This window comes from Erithacus rubecula, assembly GCF_903797595.1.
Source record: "Erithacus rubecula genome assembly, chromosome: 18".
In the NCBI taxonomy this organism is placed as follows: Eukaryota; Metazoa; Chordata; class Aves; order Passeriformes; family Muscicapidae; genus Erithacus; species Erithacus rubecula.
In genome coordinates, this window is record NC_136670.1 from 1,239,688 (window position 1) to 1,265,381 (window position 25,694).

A 25,694-nucleotide genomic window follows, 5' to 3' on the forward strand; every position below is an offset into this window, starting at 1 on the left:
AGCTACAGCAGATGTCGATTGCCCTGAGAAAATCCCAGCTCAGCCAATCTCTGCAGCATCAGCTGTTTCTCCTAGCACAGTGTGAGATGTTCTGAGCACCCATGACAGGCAGAGGTGCCTCCAAGGTGATTAAGGGCTTGGGGATGAGGAGAGGCTGAGAGCTGGGGCTGCCCAGCCTGGAGGAGGTTCAGGGAGATCCCACCCTGCATGGGTATTAATGATGAGGGGAGTGCAGAAAACAGAACTGGAACATTCTCAGTGCAGGGACAGGGTGAGAGGCACAAATTGAAGTGGAAAAAAAAAAATAAATTTCACTTAAGCATAATAAAATGCTTTTTTCACTGCAGGGGTGGTTGGCCACAGAAGCAACTTGAGAGGTTGAGGAGTCTTCATCCTTGGAGACACCCAAGAGCAGAGGAGACATGGCCATGAGCAGCTTTGGGCGGGGTGGGATGGGGCTTGCCCAGCCCAGTGGCAGAGTCAAGCTGAGGAGACACCCCTGACCCCCAGCTGCTGGGAAAAGCATTTCAAAGAAATGTTAGATTGGATAATGGGAATGAAAAAAAAATAGTTGGGAGTGAACTTTCATAGCTTTGATAAACCTTCTTATGGGAAAACCAAATTTGGCAACATCTTGCTCACAGCAGGGTAAATACTGAATTCAGACCACAGGCTTTGTGCAGCAAATGATCAAAATTCTCCAAATGGAGAGATCCTGCCACTGCACCCCAGGGGAATAGTTTCTTCTGCTCAGTCAGAACCTCCTCCTCTCTTTCCATTTATCCTGATGGTGTCTGCCCCTTTCTCCCAGCTTGCATCTCTATAAAATCCTGGTTCCATCTTCTCCAGAGCACAAAAGGGTGATGAAGCCCATCTCCTTCAGATCTCCCTTTGGCCAGGTGTTTCAGCCCCAGGTGGGAGGTTGAAACCAGGTGATAACATTCCAGATCCCCAAATGCCAAGGGGAGCAATCACTTCCCAGCCCCATGGGCTGCCCTCCCTGCCCACAGCCTGGCTCAGCTCTCCTCCAGGGCTCTGACTGTGACCTGCTCCAGAGTCCAGCACTGGTCCCTCACTCCTTCCAAGGCTCCTTCCCAGATCCCAAGGTAGAATCTTGCAGTTTGTCTTTCCAAGGTCCACGTCCCTGTAAATGGTGACCCTGACCTCAAGCTTGTCTGCTCCCCACAGTGTGGAATTTCCCACAAACTGAAGCACATCCCCTCTTTTTCCCTGGTTTATTGGCATGTGGACCTATTCTGTGAAGACTTTCCAGTTTGATGGACTTTGTCCTCATTCTCCAAAGCTTCCCACCCAACCTGAGCAGCAACAGGAGCAGCAAGGCCAAGCACAGAGCAGGGTGAGCCCCAGCAGAGCCCAGCCAAGGTACAGGGGCTCCCATGCCCAAAGCAGCTGAGCCTGTGCAGGGACACGGAGCAGCCACGCTCTGGCAGGAGGATGGAGACACTGCAGTGCCTGGAAAGATGCTGGTGGAAAGATGTCTTGGGAGTGCTGGTGACAGCAGCTAAACTAGAGCCTGGTGTGGCCAGGTGGGCAAGAGGCCAAGGGCACCTGGCCTGTACCAGCCATGGTGTGGCTGCAGGACCAGGGCAGTGACTGTCCCCTGTGCTGGGCACTGCTGAGGTTCCTCTAATCCTGGGGACAGTTCTGGGCACCTCATGGCAAGAAAGACACTGAGGGGATGGAGCACATCCAGAGAAGGGAACGGGGCTGGGGAAGGGGCTGGAGCACCAGGAGCAGCTGAGAGAGCTGGGAGGGCTCAGGGGGAACATTCACTCTCCATAACTCCCTGACAGGAGGGTGGAGCTGGGTGGGGTCGGGCTCTGCTCCCAGGGAACAAGGGACAGGATGACAGGAAGTGGCCTCAAGTTGCACCAGGGGAAGCTCAGGTTCGATATTGGGGAAAATTATTTCATGGAAGGGGTTGTCAAGTCCTGGCACAGCTTCCCAAGACAATGGTGGAGTCCCCATCCCTAGAGGGATTTAAAATAAGTGTGGATGCAGCACGTGGGGACACAGGTTAGAGGTGGCCTTGGCAGTGCTGGGGGAACAGATGGGCTTGATGGTGTTAAAGGACTTTTCCAACCCCAGTGACTGTGTGACATCGGCCTCGCTCAGTGCTTGTTACCTTGTGCACAAACAGCTAACTTCTGTGATTATAAAAGCTGACAACTTCTATTTAATAACAATTCATATTTAATCAGCATTTTGAGATACATATTTTTAAAATTCAGTAAGAAATGGAAGAGGTCGCAGTGTGTGTGCAGAGAGCTCCCAGGAGCAGTGAGCCTGAGCCACTTTCCATGGCAGCACATCCCAGCCAGGCTGATGGCAGCAGAGCTCCCAGACCCAGGGATGCCAGCCAGGCTGATGGCAGCAGAGCTCCCAGATCCAGGGATGCCAGCCAGGGCTGATGGCAGCAGAGCTCCCAGACCCAGGGATGCCAGCCAGGCTGATGGCAGCAGAGCTCCCAGACCCAGGGATGCCAGCCAGGCTGATGGCAGCAGAGCTCCCAGATCCAGGGATGCCAGCCAGGGCTGATGGCAGCAGAGCTCCCAGATCCAGGGATGCCAGCCATGGCAGGAGCCTTTAGCCCTGGAATTGAGCTTTTCCCTGCCTGCTCCATGCTGGGCAGCCCCCTGAGGGAGCCAGGCTGCTGGGGCTCCTCTGCTGTGCACAGCCCCAGGGACAGCAGGGTGCCCCTCCTGCTCTCCCTTGCTTTGCAGGAACAGCTGCATCAGTTAATTTGTTTGTGGTTAAACAAATTCCTTGCTGAAGCTACATATAAGGAGCTTGCAGGCCCAGAGCTCTAAATAATCCCTCCAATCCTCCTGTTTGGAATGATACTGCTGTTGTTGCTAATAATAATTCAGCCCGATTTATAGGACAATAACATTTATTTAGAGCATGAAGGATTCCACATTATACAAACCCTTAAATTTATTTTTTGTTTCACTGGTCCATTTCTACAACAAATACATCAGATCTACTATATAATAAAATTATTTACATTTCCAAACAACATGGGGTTTGTTTATAAACCCTCTGACTGCTATTCACATACAGTACTTAAACAACAGCACATTACATTATTTTAATACCTAAAAATGACAACCCTGTATTCTAAATTGTTTATGAAAAGTGGAAACAAATAAATTTACAATTGTCTTCCCCTCCCCTTCCATTTCATACAAACATATTACCCTAATGTGCTAACCCTGACTTCACTTTGCAAATCCAGGGGGTTTTAGAAGAACCCAGTTTTTATATCTATTTATCTGTTTTTTAGAAAAAAATCATTTCTTGGGAACAGTATAATATTAAAATGACTTACTGTACAGAATTTTATTAAAAAAAGAAAAATCACAGCTCAAAATTGCTATTGGTAAATTCACACTCATTTACAAGTCTCATGTTTCCATGCAGTAATTTACTTGGATTTTCTTCTTTTTGACTGCATTGCACTGGCACTCGTTTCTGAAATCAAGAGAAGAGAACAAGCATGGATGCTCAGTTGGTAAGCCATTCCCCAGAGGGGCACAGATTGCCCTGTCATTTTTCCAGACTCACAGCAGAGTGGAAAGCTCTGGAGTGCAGGATTGCCCAGCACTGGGCTGACTCCTGAGCAGCTGTGACACCCCTGGGCCAGCAGCCCCACACAACAAGGGCCATCAGCCTCATTCATGCAAACCCAGCAGAACAGCCTTTGAAAGAAGAGCCAAATATCTGTAAGTGTCCCCTCTGTGCTGTCCCCCTGTGGCACAGCCATGGAGATGGTGCCACACAAGCACTGCAGAGCTGTTCTGGAGCCTGCCATGCCAGGTAACAGCCCAGCTGGCTGAGCTCTTAGAAAGTCACTAGAAAACAAGTCTCTGCAGTGTACACTGAGTCACAGGGACACAGCTGATGCAAAAAGACACAAATGTTGACACCTGCAGGGCCACAGTGACAGCAGATGACATGTCCAGTGCACTTACCAAGGCACTAAGTTTCCATTTCAAAACAAAAAAAAGAGTAAGGACCAAGGCCATTTGCATCTTTAAATCTTTTAAAAATGTGATTTTAAACGTTGGCAATGTCTCTTTGGCTCTTCATAATGTTTTCCAAAAACTATTGCAGCTGTGTGCATTTTAAGAGTCAAAAGGGAAAAAAATTTCCAAGCCCATCTAAAATTAGAACAGCAGCAGTACAACTCCACAGCTGTTACATGTAGAATTAGAAAAAAACAATCAACATTTTAAAATTTAACAAACTCAAAGCTACAGTAAATGCTAAAAGCAGCCCTTGCTGGAAAAATACTCCAAAAAGGGAAAACACCAGTACAGTACCAATTTTCAGAAGTGAAACATCTCCACAGGCTCAGCTCCAGCCTGGAGCCCTGCAAGCAGCAGGGCTGACTCTGAAGTGGCTCCAGCACCAGCTGTTGCTGCCCTTGCTGCTGCTGGAGCTCTGTGCTTGGGAGGAGGAGTGGCCAGCAGTGCTCAGCCCCTGGGAGCATCACCAGCACCTCCAAAACTCTGCACCCAGAGTGTCTGGACACACGTGGGCAGGGCTGACCCTCCCTGTGTGTCCTTCTCCTCTTTTCTCTCCTCTCACAGTGACCCTTCTGCCTTCTCTTTCCCAAGCCTTAGCAAGAAGTTCCTACTCCAGCTGGTCAAAGTCTGCTTCTTTCTCCCTCCTGACTTTTTTTCCCTAATAATGACTTTAAACAGCCTCTATCTCAAGAAGTAACTCCTCCCAGCCCCACATTCCTTTTACCATGGACTGGGGGGTTTCTCAGGACACAGATAACATCATGAGGACAGAAGCAAGTAAACCAGAATAATTAAGCTCTGATTTACTAACAAAAATGTACAACAGAGCAGGCACAGGTGGCAAAGCAGGTGACAGTCCTGCAGCCACCTGACTAAGGTGCAGCCTGTCCTCACCCCAGAGCAGCTGGTTTGGCTCATTCTCCACAGCTCAGGAGCAGCTGTGTGCTCACAGTAAGGCAGCACAGCCAGGTGACCCCTGCACCCAAGTGTCCAGCAAAGCCCTTGGACACTGTGGCAGCTTCAGATGCATCATTTAAAAACAAGGGTTTTATTTACAGAGGTAAACGAATTCCACAGCCAGCACAAACCCCTGTGAGAATTTTGGTATTATTTAAATTTGATGCACTTTCCTGTTCCCACATTTTCAGAATTGGACGTGTCACTGGTTGTCATCTTTAGGTTTACCCAGTACAGCCTGTGGGGCAGGTCACATGCTCCAGATCCCCTCAAACACAGGCAGGGATTTTATACTGGCTTCACATTTTTCAAACTCTTTTTCACAATCATGAAAGAGAATTAATTTTCACAATACAGACTCACATTCTTCTGCACAGTCCTGCCACAAGAAGTAAATGTAATTAAATTCAGCAGTCACAGAAGTGCAGATCATATAGGTCCCCTGTGTAATCTTTGGGAGTCATTGCACAATGACATAAAGCTGGAATGCTTCTCTGAAACTCTGAAAACACAATATTCTTACCATCACACTTTAGTACCTCCAGTATGGAAATGGTGGCTGAATTCAACTTGACTTCCTTTTATAATCATTTGATATTAATACCTCTTTGTTCTGTATATTATCTTTAAAATAGTGGTCGAGTGTTGCCTCTTGACGATCTCTCTCTACTCTCTTGCATAACTTTGGTCCATCAGCATTTTTCTGACCCTTAAACACAAGAAGCTGACAGAATTAGCTTCAGCCTGGCACTGGGCCGTGCATATCACACAAATGCTGCATAACTGTTAAAGACTGTAACCTGGGTAGGAGTAAGGTACCTCAGCACCTGCTAAAGCCATGGGTTAATAACTTCAGGAGTTCAGATGTTGTTGAGAAGCAGAGCTGAGGCTCTGTACTAGCACACAGCACACCCTGATGCTCCTGGCTGCCACCTCAGCAGCCTCTGGAGCGTGCCTGAACCATGGCATTTGACTTGGCAAGAGCTGACCGTGCACTTGGGAAGACTTAAGTCTCGTGTCTTTCGAGCTTCAGGAAAAGGAAAATGTCACTTTATGATCTGAGTATGGTCCTTCCAACAGCAACACATTTCTGCCAAGAGAACTCAACTAGGCAAGGTGCTGAGCACTACAGTGCAGAGTGCTGCAGAAAGCAAGTTCCACAGGTGTACCAAAGAGGAATTCATACAGGATTGACTGCCAGTGCAGACGTCGAGAAACGCTTCAACACCAACCTGTGGCTAAATCCTTGAAACTAGAGATAAAGCACCCAAGGTGCACGAGCTGCAAACCAGCATTAGGAGGCAGCTACTGCCAGAGCAAACACCCAGGGAAGCAGGTTAGGAGCTGCCCTCTCCCCAGGAAGGGTGGCTGTGCATGTTACCTTTAGCTGTGCTGGAGGTGGAGGCGGGTCGCGAGGATCTCTTGCGCTGCCCGTTCTCTACAGTTTCCTGTGAAGCGGCAGAATCCTCTGTTCTTGAATTTCTTCTACTTGGAGTTTTAGACTTTTCACAATTCTCTTTTGTCTCATTACTAATAAAGTGGGACAAAATATTTCTGATGAAGTGTGAGAAGAATTATGTTTTTCTATGCAAGTCAGACAAGCTGGAGGATGGCCCGACACAGGTACCAGTTCCGGACTATTAGCACTGAAGAATGAAACTCTAGAGATATCAGAAGTTCTATCAGATGAAGAATGACCTGAGTAAGCCAGAGTATAGTCCATTTCTATCAAAAATTATCAGAGGGTACAGAATTGAGAAGTCCTCAAAGAGAATATTTTCAACATTAGAAGACCAATAAATTAGGTGCATTATAAATTGTCTGCTCTGTTTTCCACAGGTGCCACCATTACTGAAGTCTAGGAAAAGCAAACAGGTTACATTAGAGACTGCTGCAGCATGGGGGTACAGAGTTGAAATTGCAGATGAACTTAATTGCAGGAGGAATTAAGAACTCTTCAGGGAGTATGCCAGCTCTTGGATTTGCTACAAAGACTTACTCCATTGATCCAAGTGATTTCTTCATATATTAAAAAAAAAGGGTTTTAAAAAACTTTCTTCAAGTTTTAAACCTTGAAGTCAAAATATTTTTTTTTTTTGGGGGGGGGGGTTCTTGTCTGGTTTTTTTTTTTTTTTTTAACAGAAAGCTTTTTTCTGCTATAAAATAATAATTTTAGGTACTGTGGAAATCTGTTTCTTTCCACTGAGACAATAAAGGGAATGCTATATTTTCTAATTAAATTCCTCTTTTATTTTATCTCTCTTAGCCCTGTAAACTCATCCTGAGCTTTGGGTGTTTTCTCCTTAATACATTATTGCCAGACAATTTCTGGTGACTAAGCAGTTTCAGAAGTTTAAACTAAACTTCTCTTGTGTGAATTCAAAGGTAAGTAATTAACTAAATAAATTATCCTGCTGATAATGGAAAAGAAGAAAGCTCATTTCAGGCCCTTTAGGTGACAACTTGCAGGATTTCAGGACAGGTGCCTGAATCAGAGACTGGAGTGAAGACAGCACAGGGTGCCCTGTGTGTGACAGAGGTCTCACTGCAGTGTCACCCTCAGACAAGTCCTGCTTGGAGGGGAAGGACTCAAATCACACAAACTTCAGGGTTAAGTAACAGAAACCTTAAATAAAACAGTTTCTCAGTGGAAGGAGAGACAAACATTCTCAAGGAAGGAAATACAGCAGAGGAGACTACAGATTGTAGATTACCTCAGATACAAAATAAATACTGAAATCTATTTCCCAGAAGGGAGTATTATGGGCCATCTATAAATTGGATCCCCCAAACAGGTCCCAAACTGGTCTTCTCCTCTGGAACTGGGGCAGCTGAACCAGCAGTCATCTACCTCAGAGGACCCCAGAGGGAAACAAACAGGTGTCAGCACCCAAAGTTCACTTAGTACAAGTCATTTTTACAGATTCTAGTGACTGAATCCAGATCTGGGACTGTCTCATAGGAACCAGCACATCACTTCCCTCCTTTTATAGGAGGAATTTAACTTACTCCAAATGAAAATATTTCTAATGGTTTATGGGTTGCAAGGTTCCCCTAAGGTTTTAAAGCTTTTTAATGTCTTAAAATAAGAAGAGGTTTAGATTTGATATTAGGGAGAAATTGGCACAGGGTGCCCCAGCCCTGAAAGTGTCCAAGGCCAGACTGGACTGGAGCAGCCTGGGACACTGGAATGTGACCCTGCCCATGACAGGAGGTGGGATAAAGGTAAGTTTTAAGGTCCCTTTCCACACAAACCATCTGTGTTTCTATCAAGGTTTGTCCTGTATGGTTTGATTCCAGGAGCCCAAAGCTGCCCACTTTGTACCTGCCATCACTAGACCAGATTGTCTGCAAACTTTCCTTCTTTTCCAGTCCTTCTCAGAAGAGCATCAACCAGAAAACCCTGAGAATGCCCTTATTAATCTGATGTGCTGTGTGAATTTGGAGGTGGTCACACAAGGACACTTCATTTGGAGAATCTGCTCAGCTGCCAATGTCCCACCTTCAGCTTCTCATTAAAATTCTGTCCTGAAGAAAACTCACTGTGAAATTTCAGCTTGTTGTTGAAAGATGCCAATCCAAATGAAGATAAATATGGTAAATGTTCCATTCAGAGCCATTCCAGATCTGAGGAAATGCATTCCCTCCCTCACAAAGGAAGGCACTGCCTCATCTCCTGAGGAGCCCAACAAGGGGCTGCCACTCCTGCCATGAGGGCAGTGCCTAAAACCCTTTTTTTTGAGGCCAAAAAACCACCCCAGGGGCTCTCAGTGACAACTGAGTGAGAACCTGGGGTGTTTAGAATCTTCCAAGTAGATCTTGGAAACTGTATTTTCTGCTGACAGGACACAAACATTTGCAATAGTATCTTTTAATTCCCAAATGTCTTAACCAGGACAACATGAAGTTTCTACCTGACTTTCTTATCAAGTTTTGGCAGAGTGTTAACAAAGAGGAAAACTGTCGAAAACAGTTGAAAACAATCCTCAAGGCAAAAGAACAAACTTTTGAAAGCCTTCCTTTCAGAAGACAAAAATTCACACACAGCTAAGCTGCAGGCTTTGGGTGTTAGTATCACTTTGTTGTGCAACCATCAAGACCCTTCCAGGACATGAAACATCCAGGTCTGAAAGGATGAGAGGAAACATTGCCCAGAGCACAGACTAAGGCAAAGGTTACCTTGTACTCACTGCATTTCAGCAATGCTTTGGAACATTCAACTGGCCTGACTTCTCAGCAGGAAAGAAAGGATACGGCCAAGAAAATGAAAATTAGTAACAGAGGTTGAGCAATTAAGCAGAGAAAGGGACTTCCTCCCACGAAACTACATCTACTCTGAATCTACAAACTATCTCCTTACCTTTGACCAGCAACTACTGCAGCATTTGTCTCAAGTTCTACAAAAGAAAAAGATAATTTTAAAGTCTGCTGTAGAGGTACATACCTGCTGACAAGGCATGACTAGCTCACATTTTTCTATCACATATTAGATCTCAAGGATAAGCTTCTCTCAAAGCAAAGCAAGCCAAAATACCACACTGGCCAAGTGCTTGGTCTGATTACAACCTTCAGGATACTGCAGTCAGCTAAGACAGGGAAAAATTAAAGCCCTGCAGAAGAAAACTGTAGAGAAACTCCCTGGCTACACTCTTCTCCCTTTTTAAACTTCCATATTAGACAGCTTATTTCTACCAAACCTTCCAGGTTTTATTAATTTTTAAACTTTAAAAGTACCCATCTGACTCTACTGTGCATGTAAAAATTTAACTCAGGTGCCTCTCACAGCAGTATCTTGTAATGACAAATTTCTGGAGCCCAATTGCACTTGAACAGATTTGGAAAATATCTCAGGGATAATGATGCAAAGAGAAGTCTGACCTGTTTTCTCTCTTAGTGATTTTGTGCATACAGGTCAGGTTTCCTTTGGAGTCTTCACCTCAGTAACCAGTCTCCTTTTCAACACATAGAATGTTCAGTCTTTTTACTGCCTGTTTTTAAATTCTGTCAGTACCCATGGTATCCTTTGTTGAGATGCCAGATCTATACCTAACACAGGCCCTCTCATCAGGAGCTGCCACAGATTTAGGGATTACCATTGCAGTGTCACAGATGAACTGCCTGTGCTTTGTCCCATTGTCCAGCTCTATTCCCCCATCAAACTTGGGCCAGTGGGACACAAACTGGGGCTTTGCCTTTGACAGCAATTTAGGCCCCAAGGTGTGCTAGAGTGTGCATGATGAATAATAGAGGCATTAAAAAAGTAAGAGAATGGGTAATGTCTGTCCTCTTAGGATGGAACTGCAGTGTTGGAACATCAGCCTCTTTGGTGTAAATGGATATAGCACTGTTTGGTCTTGGCAACAAAGGAAGAACAGACTAAGCAATGAAAGGAGTTGCCTTTCTTCCCACCCAAAATTTAAACCAACAGCAAAAAAAGGGATAGCATCAGTGCTTCCCTGAGCAGGAACCCCCAGTACAGTCTCAGCAGCACAGGGCAATGAGTTGGGTGTGAAAAAACAAGAGTGTATGACCACCTTTGTCTTAGTGGAAATTCAAAGAAAACAATTTCATACAATTTTTACTTTCTGAAAACCCTATTTCTAATCAGAATAGAGATGGCAAATGGATGGAGAATGGCACTTCCCATAAGCAGCACACATCTATCTGTTTTTCCTACTCAGCCTGGGAATCACTTTTTTAAAACACCCCAGAACTGATGGTGAAACACCATGGTAATAGATGGCAGCACCATAATGCCATCTGCCAGGGCTCCATCCTGAAACACTGCTGGGGGGCATTCACAGTTGAACACAAAAAAAAGAACTACAACTCTAAAACACACTCCCAGCATGGCATGAACATATTTCTATATTCAGAGGGGTACAATGAAAGAAATACCCCTCTCATTAGCTCTGCACAGAACTTTGAAATTCAAACATAATGTATTGTCACAAATCCAGTCCCTCTAATTTATCACTGAATATCTGAAATCTTCTTCGGGGATTTTTTCATTTTTTACTTGACCCCATCCTGAATCTCCCACAAGGCCTTGGAGACTACCAAAGCACAATGTAACTGGCAAAGAAAAACAATCCCAAAAGCACAAATAATAATAAAAGCCCTACCCAACCCCCAAAATACCCTGTGTGTTAGTGACCACTGAATATGCATTCAACAAATACATTTTCAGTTCCAAACATAAAGGACTTAGTTCACCTCTATTCTGCTTTTCCAAAGGAAGATTTACCTGTTCTTTGAACAGTACTTTCTGATGTTGCAACTGAACTTTTTTTCTGTGTTAAATGTTGAGAGGATGCTAGAATAAAAGTGGAGGAAAAAAAATCATTATTGTCAAAAGGAGTAAAGGAGTTCCTGTTGTGTGATCAGGCTGGTACAAAATGCTCTCTCTCCCAGCTGAGTGCACTTTGCCCTTTATAGATGCAATATTTTTAATCTACCCTCCACTTCCCTCCCACCACAGACACCTCCCCACTTTTTAAAACAAAATTTGGCAAAACTGTCCCCAGCAAGTTTTCTCAAACTAGAATGAGTGATGAAATGAAGTACCATAAACAACATTTTTAAAAGTAACAGTTTTTCAGCAGAGTGTAATATTAAAGGAAATCCTAACATTTCAATAGTTTAGTCTGCTTTTTTTTTAATGTTCATCTCAACAGAGATTATGGGGGAGAATAGTATATTTTTTAATGAATCAATGCCCTCATTCTTTCAATTGAAGCACACAATATGGTTCAGAGCTGCCCTTGAAGGCCTTTGGTAGTAAGATGATGATTTAACCTTTCTTAGGTTGCAAAATAAAAAAATCAAATGGAAAAATAATTTTTATTGGGCTAATGCTTTCTGGTTTTCTATGTGAGAGTGAACTTAACACAGAAGACAGAAGACAAAAAATGTAACATTCCTGCTTAAAGACTATCACTTCCTAGAAGGTGAGAATTCCTTCTGTGAAGCTCAAAGGAAGCTTCCATTTTCCAGTGGCATACAGCTAGGACACCCAACAGCCAGGGGAAAGTCACTCTGAGGCTAAAATTTTCAGTCAGTTCCCCTGACTTCTGTGGATTTTATCATCCATGATTTTATCTTCTGTGCCTAATTCATGTTGAAAAGCACAACACTCACTCAGCTCACTTCAAGAGTGATAGGGTTATAACCACACCAGACTCAATAAAGTAAAACTGGCATCAAGAAATAGCATCAATGTCAGATATAAAGTCTGCCAGATGCTCAAATTAAAATAGCTCAGATATTTGCAAACTGAATGCAGTTAGCTTTTCCATTAATTTCTCTGAAATGAGCATTTAAGTTTTTCTCTAGGCAAAGGGGGGGTTTGATGCGAGTTGTTTTTTGCTTCTGTTCTGGAAGTTATTCAGCAATTTCCCTAGAGGATGAAGGTTATTCAGAGAGGGAAACAGTATTATTAGGATTGATCCAAAGTATCATAATTAAGTCAATAAATCGAAATAATTTACAAAATAAAAATACAGTGGCAAGACCAAAGCAGAATACCAGTGTATCTGCCAGTATAAAAGGGACCCTAAGTATTTGTCATTACTGATACATCCACTTTTCCTCCTTGCTTCCAACAGTTAGTGAAGTTACAGAATCATATGTTCATGACAAATACCCCACCGAAGCAGTAAATGGAAAGTGAAATAGAACCTCTGGAACTGGAATCCTGGCGAACACAAGTGTATCACTCGGCTGCTGGAGACGCAAGAGCCGCTGCCAGCCTGGGCTGCAGCGCCGGGAGAGCAGCCGCGGGATGTGCCGGAGCCCCCCGAGCCCCGCACTCACCTGCGCCCTGCAGCAGCTCCGGGGGTGCTGCGGGCTTCTCCTCGGGCCCGCCGCTGCCGCTCGGCTCCGGGCCCGCGCCGGGGTCGCTGCCGGTGCCGGTACCGCTGCCGGTGCCGCCGGGGCCCGCGGGCTCCGGGGCTGCCGGGGCCGCTCCGGCCGCAGGGGCCGCGCCCGGGGACGCGCAGGAGGGAGCGGCCGCCGCAGGGCTGAGGCTCGAGCTGCCGGGCACAGAAGTGCTCTGTTTTGTAAGACTGGGTGCTGGAGGTGTCCCGCTTTTGTTGTCGAGTTCTGCTGGTGGTTGCTCTGCTCCCAAACTATTTGGGACCGGCGTTTCTAGTCCCTGACCTTCTGTTTCTCCATCCAAAGCGTACTGCTCTTCCCCTTTCTCCAGGGAGCCAGTGACCTTCTTGCACGCTTTAGTCAGCAGGAGCTGCCCAATCTTGTCTACCTTTCCCTTTCCCTTGCTGGATGACACAGGACTGCGCCTGTTGCCAGATCCTGGGCTGCTTGTAAGCAGAGGGGAAACGACAGGTCCCGACTGGGCTGCTGGCACAGGGCACTGCTCAGCCGGCCCTGCGCCTTGGGCAGCCTCCTCGGGGCTGAAGTCCTTGGCTTGCTGAGCAGGAAGCTGGGAAGGAACACTGGAAGGAGCAGCAGTGGAAGAAGGCAGTTGGACAGGAGATGCCAAGGGATTCAGAACGAGTGATCTGCTGGTGGGAATACTGGACACGGGACTGGTGGATGAAGTGCTGGGAGGAGTGGGCCCGGAGGAAAACTTGATATTCTGTGGGATATGCAAGGGACCAACCACTGCGACCGACTGAGGCATCAGGCTGGAGTTAGAAGTCATGGGGGCTGCTGGAATGGTGCTGGACTGAGAGCCCTTCATCACTTGGATGATTGAGGAAGAGTTTATAAACACAGGTGTGATGAACTGCGGCCGGGCGTTGGACTGAGCTGCTGACTGCCCCTCTGAAACCATCACTTTGCTCCCCACGTTGGGCATGGTGACAACAGTGGATACTAATGCAGATTGCAAGTGGGATGGCAATGGAGCTGATGTATTAGCAGCAGATGTAATAGGGTTGGAAGTCACAAAAACTGTTATCTGGTTAGGGGGTAAAGGAGCTGAAATAGAAGAAGAGCTAACAGGCCTCTGCATTACTGGAGGAACACTCTGTGCCACACTTGCATTTACTTCTCCCAGTTCCTGGTGCCCTGGATTTGGACAGGGCTCGTTATTTTGAGGCAGGCTAATTGAATTAGATGCCTCCTTGCTCAAGGATGAATCCTGCAGTGGAGGAATGACAGCTATCTTCTTTAGTTCCTCACCAGTGGGGACTACTGGTGCCACTTCAAGACCAGTCAACCCAGGGGGCTTAATGGTCACATTAGGAGCTCCAGAATTGTCAAGAAGTTGACTTAGAGAAGTTGGTGCCTCTCTCATAGCTGGAGATACCATGGCTTTACTTTCCTCTGTGACTGGGAGCTTACTGCTATCTAATGCTTGCCCATCTTTTTTTGCCTGTTCCTCAGGAACCAGCACTTTCATTTCTGAAGTAGTGATGCCTTTCAGTTCCATACTGGGCTGGTCCTTGCTACCTTGGACAACTTGTGCACTTTGACTCTCTGTATCTTGAGGCACACTAAGGCTCTCCTTATTGTCTTCAGGAATGCCAGTCACAGCAGGTACAGAAACTGCAGGACTCTGGTTACTTAGCATGGAGCTAGTTTGAAAACTTGTGGTCACGGGTGTCGGCAAAGAAGAGGGACCAGCCATCACATTTCTCTGTAACTCCATGTTCTGCAAGAGAGATGGATTCTGCTGAGTTGTCAGTGATAATTTAGCTGCTTTTGAATTCTGTCTGCCAGGGCTTGGTGTAGTTTTCCTACTGGATCCAGGACTGGACCTTCGACTATTGCTTGGGCTTGCTCTCTTTGTTCCTCCAGCATTGGTCTGTTTGCCCGAATTAATGACCACACCTTCCAACTTGTGTGACTGTGAGGCAGTAAAACTGGACTGATTGTTAATTGTGAGATTTGATGGGGCTTGTCCAATGGCCTTTAAAGTAGTGGGATTCAGACCCTGCTGATCAAATCCTCTATTGAGATTAGGCCTGGGAGGTAAAGGAATATTGATCTGGGGAGGGAACAGACCAGCAATAGAAGCATTGAGCCTCTCTGGAGACAGGCTGATTTCTGAGGGTTCTGTGCTGGGTGGACGGTTATTAGGAGTCTGAGGGTAATATGGCCTTGGGCTAGCTCTGTTTGGGGTTTTAGGCCTTGAAGTTTGTGATGGGGCAGCAACATTTGGAAAATGGTGTGTAAGAGCACTAGATAGAGAACTAGACTGCTGCTGGGGACTTGCACCTTGGGCAGCTGAAAGTGGGGATGGTCCAGGCTTAGGTCCTGTCATCATTAACTGGTTCTGTGAAACTACTAAATGAGATGTCACATTATTCTGAGCTCCTGAGGCTGGAGGGCCCTCAGCTCCACCCCCTTCTGGAAGAGAGGATACTGATGACACCTCTCCGAGGGGCGAGCTGGAAGGATTCTGTACATTATCTGGATAAACCATTTTCCTTGCATTATTTCCCAGAGGAGGATTGCCTGGCAGGGCCATCCTCTGTTTGTCAGGAGATGGAGGCACGGGCCCAGGCCCCTGGAGGTTCACCATCACCGGCATGTTCCCGCTCTGCTGCATCGGCATCCGCTGCGCATCTGGGTTCAGGGGCCCCCTGGGGGGGTGAACCCCCTGGGGCACAGGCAGCCTGACTGATTTGGGATCCTGCTGCATCATCAGCATCATCATCATCTGCTGCTGCTGTGGTGTCTGGGAGGGTGCCTGGCCCTGCTGTGGGGCTGCCTGGGGCTGCTGCTGCGGCTGGGGCTGGGGCTGCTGCACGTGTGGCATCAGCTGAGGTGGCATCTGCTGGAGTGGCCTTTGCTCCACGGGCTGAGATGGATAACCTGAGGCAACAGGATGACACAAGCGTTACAACCAACCAAAGATCAGAGGAACCAGAATTTCTGTAATAGTAATTTCTGTAACAAACAGGATTGGATACAAAGTAGAGCCTGCAGCGTGTTTATCTTGGATGAGAGTCACATGAACAAAACAGGTTTTACAAACACAGCCAAAGATTTTACTTAATTCATAAAAATAGTTTTACTTAATGTATGACTTGCATGAGGTTTAACTGGAGATCTCTTAGTGGGTTATATCAGCTACTAACCCAGGTTCACACCACCTGAAAAGTCTTTGCAACTGCCCATGGGCTTATTTTCACTAACGAATGCAGAGTTGGACTTTCACTAATTACTCCTCTTAAAAGTAGCTTTAGAGTTTGACAGCCCCCATGAGTCATAGGCCAGCACATCTGCCACAGGCCTGACATCTTCTTGAGTACAAAGTAGAATCTACCACGTGTTACTCAGCCAAAAACACTCTAACATGGTTTAGAACATAAATCCTATTGCAGAGTTTAGATTTAATCTCTACATGCAAAGGATCATTCCAACTACAACCTATAGTAGTTGTTCTAGCTGTAGCCTGTGCTACAGCTAGAAATACATTTTTATCAGTTATGTTACTGATGAATAATGCTACAGTACTCAGTATGATACCTGCAGGATGATAAATAAGAATGAGGCCACCTCTTCATTTTGAGCTAACCCAAAGAAAACACTTAAACAATGGTACCAATTACTTACTAGGAGGAAAAAAGATTTGAACTTGGATGTGTGATAGCAGAAATAAAACAGAATTGTCACAAAGATCATTAAAAGTTCTCCTATAGTTATTTCATTCAGATAATCACAGAAAAATCCTACTACCTGGTGGCCTACTTGCAAAGTCTGAGAGTTTAGAGCCTGACTTATCTAAATTCATTCCTTGGTCTCCAGACATCGATGACTGATCACTCTCCTCCAGGCCAGCTGGACGTGATTCTGAAGAACTGAAAGAAAAATAATTGCAGTTAAGATCCAGCCCCTACATCAGTGTTTGATTTTTGCTTCTATAACTAAGTACTCAAGTAATTAACTCCTAGCACTCTCCAAAGACTTGGAATAACCCACAGAAATGCTTCTGATGTAACTTGCCAGACTGGAATACACACTTCAGGTATGTGTACAGTCACTGCCTTAAGTACTGCTGAAGAGGAAACAAATTGCCTGGTGCTCTGTTGATCTTAAAACATTTATTTCTACTGTGAATCTGAGCTTTGTAACTCAGAGAATGCCAATGGATATTTCAGATGATAGAGCTACATATACCTCAACTAAACTAAATGGGCTTTCCTATGACATCTGTATGGATAAGCAAGTGCCATGGCTAGATGCATTTTGAATTTATTTTAATGGTAGCACCTTTTCTTTCAGTAATGCACCCAGAAGTGACTCACTCTGATAACACCACAGCACAAGTGCACTGACATTTCAGGCATTGCAGTCACTCTCCAGAGCACAGCCCTGTGTGGTACTGGGGCTCTGTAAGTGATCATACTTACAGAGTGAGTCTGGGTTGGAAGGGACCTTAAAGCCCATTTAATTCTACCCCTGCCATGGGCAGGGACACCTTCCACATTCCAAGCTGTTCCAAGCCCCATCCAACCTGGTCTTGGACACTGCCAGGAATCCAGGGGCAGCCACAGCTTCTCTGGGCACCCTGTGTCAGGAAATCATTCCCTCTCAATATCCCATCCATCACTGCTCTCTGGCAGTGGGAAGACATTGCCTTGTCCTGTCACTGCAGTCTCTTTTCCAAAGTCCCTTTCCAAATCTCTTGGAACCTCTTTAGGCACTGGAAGGGGCTCTAAGGTCTCCCTGGATTCTCTTCTCCAGCTGAACATCCCCAGCTCTCTCAGCAAGGCTCCAGAGCAGAGGGACTCCAGCCCTGGGACCATCTTTGTGGCCTCCTCTGGACTCTCTCCAAAGGAATGGCCTTCTTGAGCCTCAGGGCTGGAGGCAGCTCTGCAGGTGGGGTCTCACCTGAGCAGGGCAGAGGGGCAGAATCCCCCCAGACCTGCTGCCCACACTGTGGGATCAGCCCAGCACTCAGGGGGGGTCTGGGCTGTGAGTGCACACTGCTGGGTCATATTAGTTTTTCATCCATCAGCACCTTCCAAGTCCTTCTCCTGAGGAATCTGATGCTCCAGGAGACTCTCTAGGACAATTTAAAATTGTCCAGACTCAATGCCCAATACTTCAACAAGACAGCTTTTGCATACTTAGAAAAAGCCCAAGTTTCTACAGAGAACAGTATGAATATATGGTCAGAGGATGTAAAACAAAGAGGGATGAGGAACAGAACTAAACTGCTTACCACCTTCATGAATACAAGGTTATGGGGAATTATATGTAAGAAAAGCTAAAATTAAAGACATCAAAAAAGTACACTTCCAATAGAGGCAGAATCATGCAGAAATGCCATGGGTAAAAGTAAGACTTTCCGCAAGATAAGAATTTGAAATACATTACACTGAGATCTATCCTATTAAATTTACTTGAGAATAACAGTTTCTGGCATCTGTACAGCTGACCCAAAGCTGTAAACACCCACAGAGACATCCTGGTCTGTCCCAATGTTCTATCAGCTACTGAATCAACATTCAAAAGGCAGCATGTGACTGGAAATCCCTGAGTTTCTGTGGGTCAAAACTGGAGAGAACATATACAAGAAAGAAGAAAGTTGAAAACAGGGGAAAACCAGAACTGTTCTAGCCACTGCTGCTGATGGCAAGTGCCAATGAAAGCACCTGGAGTGCAATGCTGTGTCTAATCCAGCATACCACCAATTTCTGTGATGCAGATGGTGTAGGCTTACATGCCTCTACCAAGAAATTTGATGAAAACTGGCAAAATGCAGAGATATGCCCCAGAGAATTATATTAACAGCCACAAATGGACAACTATTCTTGCAGCAAAATCTCCCAAAAAAAGCTGGTGCAGGTGCCAGCCATGTGAACAGGAAGAATGCCTAAAACTGTGAATGCAAATCTCCAATTTGTCAATGTTGCTGTTTATTTACAATGGTGGGAAATTAAAAAATGCTACAGTTGAAGTTCAGCTCAAAGCTGACATACAGCATCACTGCACAGAGAGGCTCAAACCTGGTGCACAGTGCATCCTTAGAAAACACCTCCTGCCAGATGGGTCTGTGCAAATCTGGGAGAAAAGACCCAAACCTGGTTTACCAGCAAAGAGCAGCTATGGTAAGGAAGTCTGCTTCTATCACTGCTGGAAAATTTAAACATCAACTGAATCTCAAATGTGGCTGAAATTCATCAGTCATGTTTAGCAACAATCACGTGTGAAAAATAACCAGAATATAATTAGCAAGATGTTTGTGTGAGGGACAAAATGCTCAATATTTATTCTTTTCTATTGCACTAGATGTAAAAAACTATATGAGTAACTGCAAACCAGATACAATATGGATTGTCATCAGTAGTACTTCTGCTCTACCAGCTGCACTCTGAGGTACAACCTTCAGATACAAGTCTCTCATCAGGGCAGAGACAGAACTGCAGGAAAACCCAAACCAAGCACACCAAAGAAGGTGGCAGCTTGGTGACAAGGAGAGCAAAGCTAAAATGACAGGTCTGGCAGAGGCAGCCCAGCCCAGGGCAGCAGCTCTGGGGGTTCAGGGAGGCTCCTGCCCTGCTGCTGACTGGGGGCATTTCCCAGCTCTGCAGGGGACTGGCAACCCCAACCCTGCAGTGAAACCCTCCAGTCTGGCTGGGAAAAGCTTCTTTGTCCTGCAGTGCTGTCACCACCTGCACTGGACACTGCAGCCTGAGTGGATTATTTCTGTTCTACCAGTGCACAGGATGTTCATGGTCTGTGCACAGGGGAACATGAAACAACTGCTTGTTTGTGCATGGATTTAATAGAATTAACCAATCTGTTTTATCCACAATCCCATTCCATCTAGCATCTTGTTCCTCAGTTTACATCCCATTACCCACAGTCTTCAGATTCAGTATACAGATGCAAACACTTTTAAACAACCAAAATGTCCTGGGTTTCATTCCAATGCAAAGTTGCTCAGTTAAGCAAACCCTTGAAACTATTTTAGACTCAGCTGAATAAACTCTTTCAATAGCTACTTATCCTATTTGCATTCCAACATGACTGCAAGCCTTATTACTAATTGTACTTTCGTTACCATGTTATTATTTCTCAGAAATTATTTCTTTTTAGTGTACTTATCAAATTAGCTGCATTTCCACACAAGGTTTGCCGCTCTGAATTTTAAAATTTCTGAGGAAGAATGACAGAGAGGAAGCTGAGATGAAAAGCATCCTATTTGCTTCTGATGCAAGAGAAAGTGATCCAAATCAGATTTCATTCCTGCCAGTTCCAAAGCAGGAAAATGCTGAGCTTGCCCAGCATGAGGAAAGCTGAGTGTTAGGGAGGCAGGAAGGTGTTGCAGCCAGCTCTAACTGCAGTCTCCCTCTTTTTGCTGGAGAACAAACTCAGGAACTTTTATAAGAACAGCTCCCTTCTTTGTGCTTCTGCAAGTATCAAACATTGATACAGTGCACGTAGAACCAAAATGCTCATCCATGTCAGAACAACATTCTGGTTTGTTCCTTAATTACACCAAAATCTGATTGTCTTATTTAGGAGCTGGAATTGAGCTGTCATAGCTCATTAGAAAAGCTGTAATTGAGATTTCTTCTACTGTGAAAACTATTTAATAAGCAAATAGTCTTGTGAGGCTTTGCAAGCTCAGAGGAAGAGCTTTATAGACACATTTATTGATATTCCTGGGCCACACTGAGGCTGGGTGCTCATCAGTAAGACCAATAAAAACAAAATCATAAGAAGAATTTTCTTTAATGATTAATGGATTTTTTTTTCAGAAGGTGATGCCAAATCATCTGCTCCCTCTGAATGCTCTGTCACTTCCACAGCAAGACACTTGCTACAGCAGTGGTTACCATTTTATTGGAATCTATTTGGATGGAGGAACTGGTGTCTGTGTTAGGTTTCTAAGTCACCCCAAAGCTGCAGACTGGCCACACACTTGGTGCTGGCCAAGTTACTTTGCCCAGGTTTCCACATCTGGCCACAGGCTCTGTCCTCCTCCAGCTGTAATCTGAGATCACTCAGCAGCACTGAGGATCTGACAAGCCATACCATGACTGTATACAACTATACAGGAGAGGCTTGAAAAGGTTTTTTCCAAGGCCTATTAAATTAGCATGCTTTGCTTTACCTTACAGCATTTCTGCATTTTATTTTTGTACTAGTTAAGCCAATTTATATTTGTCACATTAATTGTTTGTCACATTAAAATATCATTTGCTATAGATGATGTTTTTCAGTCCACAATTAAAATGTCCATGAGATTATTAATTCCATCTTCACGAAGGAATCTTGACACTGCAGAAAATGCAGGCTGGGGCTACACACTGAATAACCAAAGGAGTTTAAATATTGAACAGTTGCTCAGTACTTGATGCCATCTTCTCTTTGCACTGAACTGAACATGTGTCCCTAGGAAAGGCAGCATAAACTTCAGGTAAAAACATAATTATTCAAAGGGGCCAGACTGGTAGAACCAGAGCCACACCAGGAGCTTCATGTGCTATTGCCACCTTTTTTGTTTGGTTTTAAGAATTTAATTTTGATATCTGGATATTTCTGTGTTATAATTGTCTGTGCAAATTTTTTCATTTTTCCCATTTTTCCCTGATTGAAAACAATCCCCCAAAGTACTATCAGGTGGATGCCTGTTAATGTCCCATGGGCTCATCTGCAGCATCAGGGTAATAAAATAAAGCATATCTGCCTTCACCATTTGAGCTGAATGATGGCACAGCAGAAGCACCCTGTGCTGGATGAGAGTGAACTGTCAATGGCAAATGCTTACAGGACAGCTGGCCAAGAAAGAACATGCTGGCCAAAGAAGGAAGAGATCCTGCAATCTTGTATTTTCACTAAAAAGACATATTCATTCATTATCTTTCAATCTTTTCCATTGGCCTCCTCTCTCTCAAGAGCTGTGAGTTTTTTTTTTCTTTTTCCTTCCTAATCTCTGCTAGACCAGGAAGACCAGCACTGCTTGGATTTGTTAATCTCATACTGAGAAAGTCTTCCCTCTAAATTCTAGCTGCAGCTCCCACTAAGACAGAAGCCCAGCTCAATTCCAGGCAGATATGTGTCAGGATATGCACATGATTCAGGAAACAACCCCCCAAAATCTGTCCTGCATATGTTATACAGAGGCTTCTAGTTCTTCTGAACATACTTCCCACCCTTTGATCGTGGCTGTCAGACTGCTTAAATAAGGCAGCCTCCTCTTCCAAGGGCTGTGGCACCATGGGCCACATGCTAGACTTCCTTCACCCAGTAGAGGTAAGGAACAGTGCTGGTACAATTTGGTTTATAACTGAGTTTGGATATTTGGATGTTATTTTTAATCTTGAACAAACATTCCAATGACAGACTCTTGAGAGAAACTGCTACAACGTGAATAAAATACAAGTCCTTTCTCACCCATTACTTGCTGATAAAATATTGACAAGATGCCTGTGGAGTTTCTTCATGCCCCTTATAAAAAACACTGTAATATTCAACCTACGTTGTTTGTTCTAGCTGTTGATTATTTTTCTTCTTCCTTGGAGGCTTCTTCTTCTTTGGCTTGTTGGCATTCTGGTTATTCTGTTTGTTGTTCACACCGAAGTGCCCTGCTGAGATATCACTCTGCAGTAGGTTAACCAAGAGCGGACTCGTGAGCGTCACGTCTTTATTGACAGGAAACACAGGGTTCTGCCCACAGGAAACCTGATTCCCATTGGGAGTTCCACTAAACCCTGTATTGAAAGGCAGCCCATGGCCAGAGAAATGACTCCCCGAAGCACTGTTATTTCCTTGCATTCCTTGCATATGAGAAGGCACCATGTTTGGCTGCTGCACGGGAACCTCAGGTAACATCTGGGTCAAGTTCCCATCGTTGTTTGTTGTGGCTGCAGTATCCCCAAGTTGCTGAGAGATGTGAGGACCAGGTCCAGTGGGTCTTAAAACTTGCCCTTGCATTCCCATCACCTGAGAAGGATTCCCATTCACAGGGCCTTGCTGTGCCATCATCTGCCCAGTGAACTGCACCATGTTTCCTTGCATATTTGGGGTTGGTCCTCTCATCAGTTGAGCTGGCCCCGTCATAACATTGGACTGGTTTTGAGTATTAAAAGGCTGTTTATTTCCTTGCATCTGAGTGGTCATCATCTGTTCCATCATTGAGTTTTGCTGTAGCATGACCTGGCCCTGAGGTCCCATCATCTGATTGTGAGTGGACATCATCTGCTGTCCTTGCTGGGGAATCATCTGTTTGGGTGGGGTCATCCTCTGGGGAGAGGGACCAAGATTTTGGTTCTGAGGTGTCACCATCATTTGGCCTTGTGGCATGAGCTGAGTTCGAGAAAGTATCATCTGGTTTTGAGGGTTCAGTGATCCCTGAGCCTGAATGTTCACCATCTGTCCTTGAGAGGACACGATTTGCTGATGCATCCCCATTAGCTGGGACTGTGGTCCTTGCTGAGGCTGTCCCTGCATGTTGCCCATGTTAACCGGTGGCACCCCACTAGCACCAGCCTGCTGGTTGTTCATATTTCCATGAAGTCCCATTAGATTGGTCTGCATTATATTTGGTGGGCCATGTGCTGCTTGCAGCTGAGTTTGAGGAGGTCCAGATCCTTGGCCACCTTAAGAAGATAAAAAGAAAATACCAGTAAGAAAGTAATCGGAGTGGCACAGGAGTTTTCACAGCTTTAGATGTTAAATACTCCAAAATTGCTTTCCTCTCTTTTCAAATAAATTGGTGTATCTCATACATTTGCAGTCCTTGGATGAAAAATCTGATGCTATGGACACACGTTAGTTGCCAAAACAGAACATTATACATCTCAAAATAAACATTTGGACTGGTACTCCCCTGTATCCCACTGTAGAAGACAGAACAGAAACTTAATTTCAGTTGTTATCTGCACCTAAGTTTGAAAATTTGCAAAATGTCACCTAAATTAGCAGAGTAATTCCTTACCAAAATGAGCTTCAAACCCTGAGATTACTTTATAATGGGGTAAAGAATAAATGCACACAGAGTATTGATGAAAGTAAATCATCAGGATATCCATAATCCAGCCAAAAGACTAATAATCGAGTGGTTAAATGGAGGGAGACATCTGTGAATTAAAGATTTCATTTACACACTTTAAGCAGACTTCTAAAATAATTGAAGGAAAGAGTAAATAATCTTTTCAAAGCAGAATAAGATTATTCTGCTATTCTGCTTCTAGGATAATAACACTTTTTTTTTTTTTTTTCCTGGACAAGAAGTTTCTTTTGTGCTGTATCTTTATTACCCCTTGCCTCCAAATTTCAGTGCATTCAGGAGTTGAACGCTTTGGGACACAGGCAAAGGCATGGTGTGCTAGAACTGGAGAATGGCAAAGCTGAGGCTCAGGGCAGTCAGACCTGTGTGCTGCACGCTCTGGCTGGCTGGCAGCTGTGGTGCCACGCTGTTGCCTGCTGCTCCTGGAGCTGTGGAGGGCACCTGGCCTTGCAGGAAGCTCTGGTTAGCCTGGCCTGCAGGGAACCCCGGGGGCAGCCGCTTGGCCATTCCTGAACAGGAGAATTCTCTGGTTAGTTAGCATGGAAATGGGAAGGAAAAAACAGACAAAATCTCTAATTGGAGAGTACCTTTGAGTCTGTGCTGTCATATGACAGGCTTGGGCAGGAGCTGTTCTTTGCCAATACACAAAATCCACCAGAGGCATTTATAGTTCTTACCTGTGCAATAATTCTGTCTAATAAAATACTATGACTAAATTCAAACTACAATTTAAGTACAAAACTTAATACCTAGAGAAGATGAAAAGTCCATGTTAGACCTTTTAGAAACTAGAAATTAATATGGTTTGCTGCTTTCTGCTCTACTGCATCTCTTAGCCTAGCCTTAACTCATTCCATGTACACAAACAAATAACTGGTATTTTTGTCAGTGATGTGCTCCTGTCACCAACTCTGACACACCAGGTGCATACTCCTTATCAGTGCTGCTGTGTGCACACTCAAAGGGTCTTTTCATCCCAGAGTGGCTGAGGAACCCCACAGTTCAGCACATCCAGACCTGCTGCTCATTCAAGTAACTCTGCTCTTCCTGCTGCAAGAGCAATGAATTCTTTGAGGCCATAATGGCCCAACACCCACACTCTGGCACATCCAAGTATCACTGCTGCCCTGGAACAGAGAGAAAAAACCTCCCCTCTACCTGCCAATGTGAGCAGCAGCATGGATGGATTTAAGAGAACCCACTTATTTTTCTCACTGTCCACACAATGCCTCAGACTTTTAAGCAATCCTGCCCACCACCCCTTTTTATTTTCCTGACCCAGTGCAAGAATGTGACTTCAATTCCTCCTGCAGTTAGAGCTTTCTTGCACACCTAATTTTACTGCTTGTGCTAATTATGTGGTCTTGGGTTGTAATTAACATTTCAAGGTAATCAAGTCTATAGGCCAAACACCAAATACAGAAACAGACTTATTGACCACATTACTGGACTCCAGCTTTAGTTCTGCTAAACTCTTAGAGAAGTTTTACACATAGGAATGCCTGAACTGTGAAAAAAAGAAAGTGTTAGCTTGGCCTATTCCAAATCTGATATAAATTCTGATTTGCTGAATTAGCTGTGTGAAATGCAAAGTGTTTGAATGCATACATTTACACCAAACCTTTAAATGTAAGGTGGCTTTAAAATGGAAAGATATATAATGACAAATTAACATATAAATTGCAGCAAAGAATGAGCATGCACAAAAGTCAGGCAAAAATCTCAGTGGTGGGATCAACATAGCA

General features: G+C 44.8%; 1 protein-coding gene across 6 annotated transcripts in view; it reads right to left on the reverse strand.

Moving 5' to 3' along the window:
* Positions 1 to 2,896: 2,896 nt before the first annotated feature.
* NCOA6 (nuclear receptor coactivator 6) overlaps positions 2,897 to 25,694 on the reverse strand; it is a 43,971-nt gene continuing 21,173 nt past the window's right edge. For 3 of the 6 annotated variants that reach the window (XM_079321972.1, XM_079321973.1, XM_079321970.1), the window contains 8 exons: positions 24,312 to 24,458; positions 22,420 to 23,539; positions 16,662 to 16,783; positions 12,825 to 15,794; positions 11,257 to 11,325; positions 9,370 to 9,406; positions 6,391 to 6,539; positions 2,897 to 3,495 (listed from right to left, as the gene is read on the reverse strand). In XM_079321972.1, coding sequence (XP_079178098.1) covers positions 3,449 to 3,495; positions 6,391 to 6,539; positions 9,370 to 9,406; positions 11,257 to 11,325; positions 12,825 to 15,794; positions 16,662 to 16,783; positions 22,420 to 23,539; positions 24,312 to 24,458 — 4,661 coding nt within the window. In that variant the 3' untranslated portion in view covers positions 2,897 to 3,448. Of the gene's footprint in view, positions 3,496 to 4,541; positions 6,868 to 9,369; positions 9,407 to 11,256; positions 11,326 to 12,824; positions 15,795 to 16,661; positions 16,784 to 22,419; positions 23,540 to 24,311; positions 24,459 to 25,694 lie in introns of those variants that run through there. The other 3 variants (XR_013776341.1, XM_079321969.1, XM_079321971.1) reach the window with 3 other exon arrangements.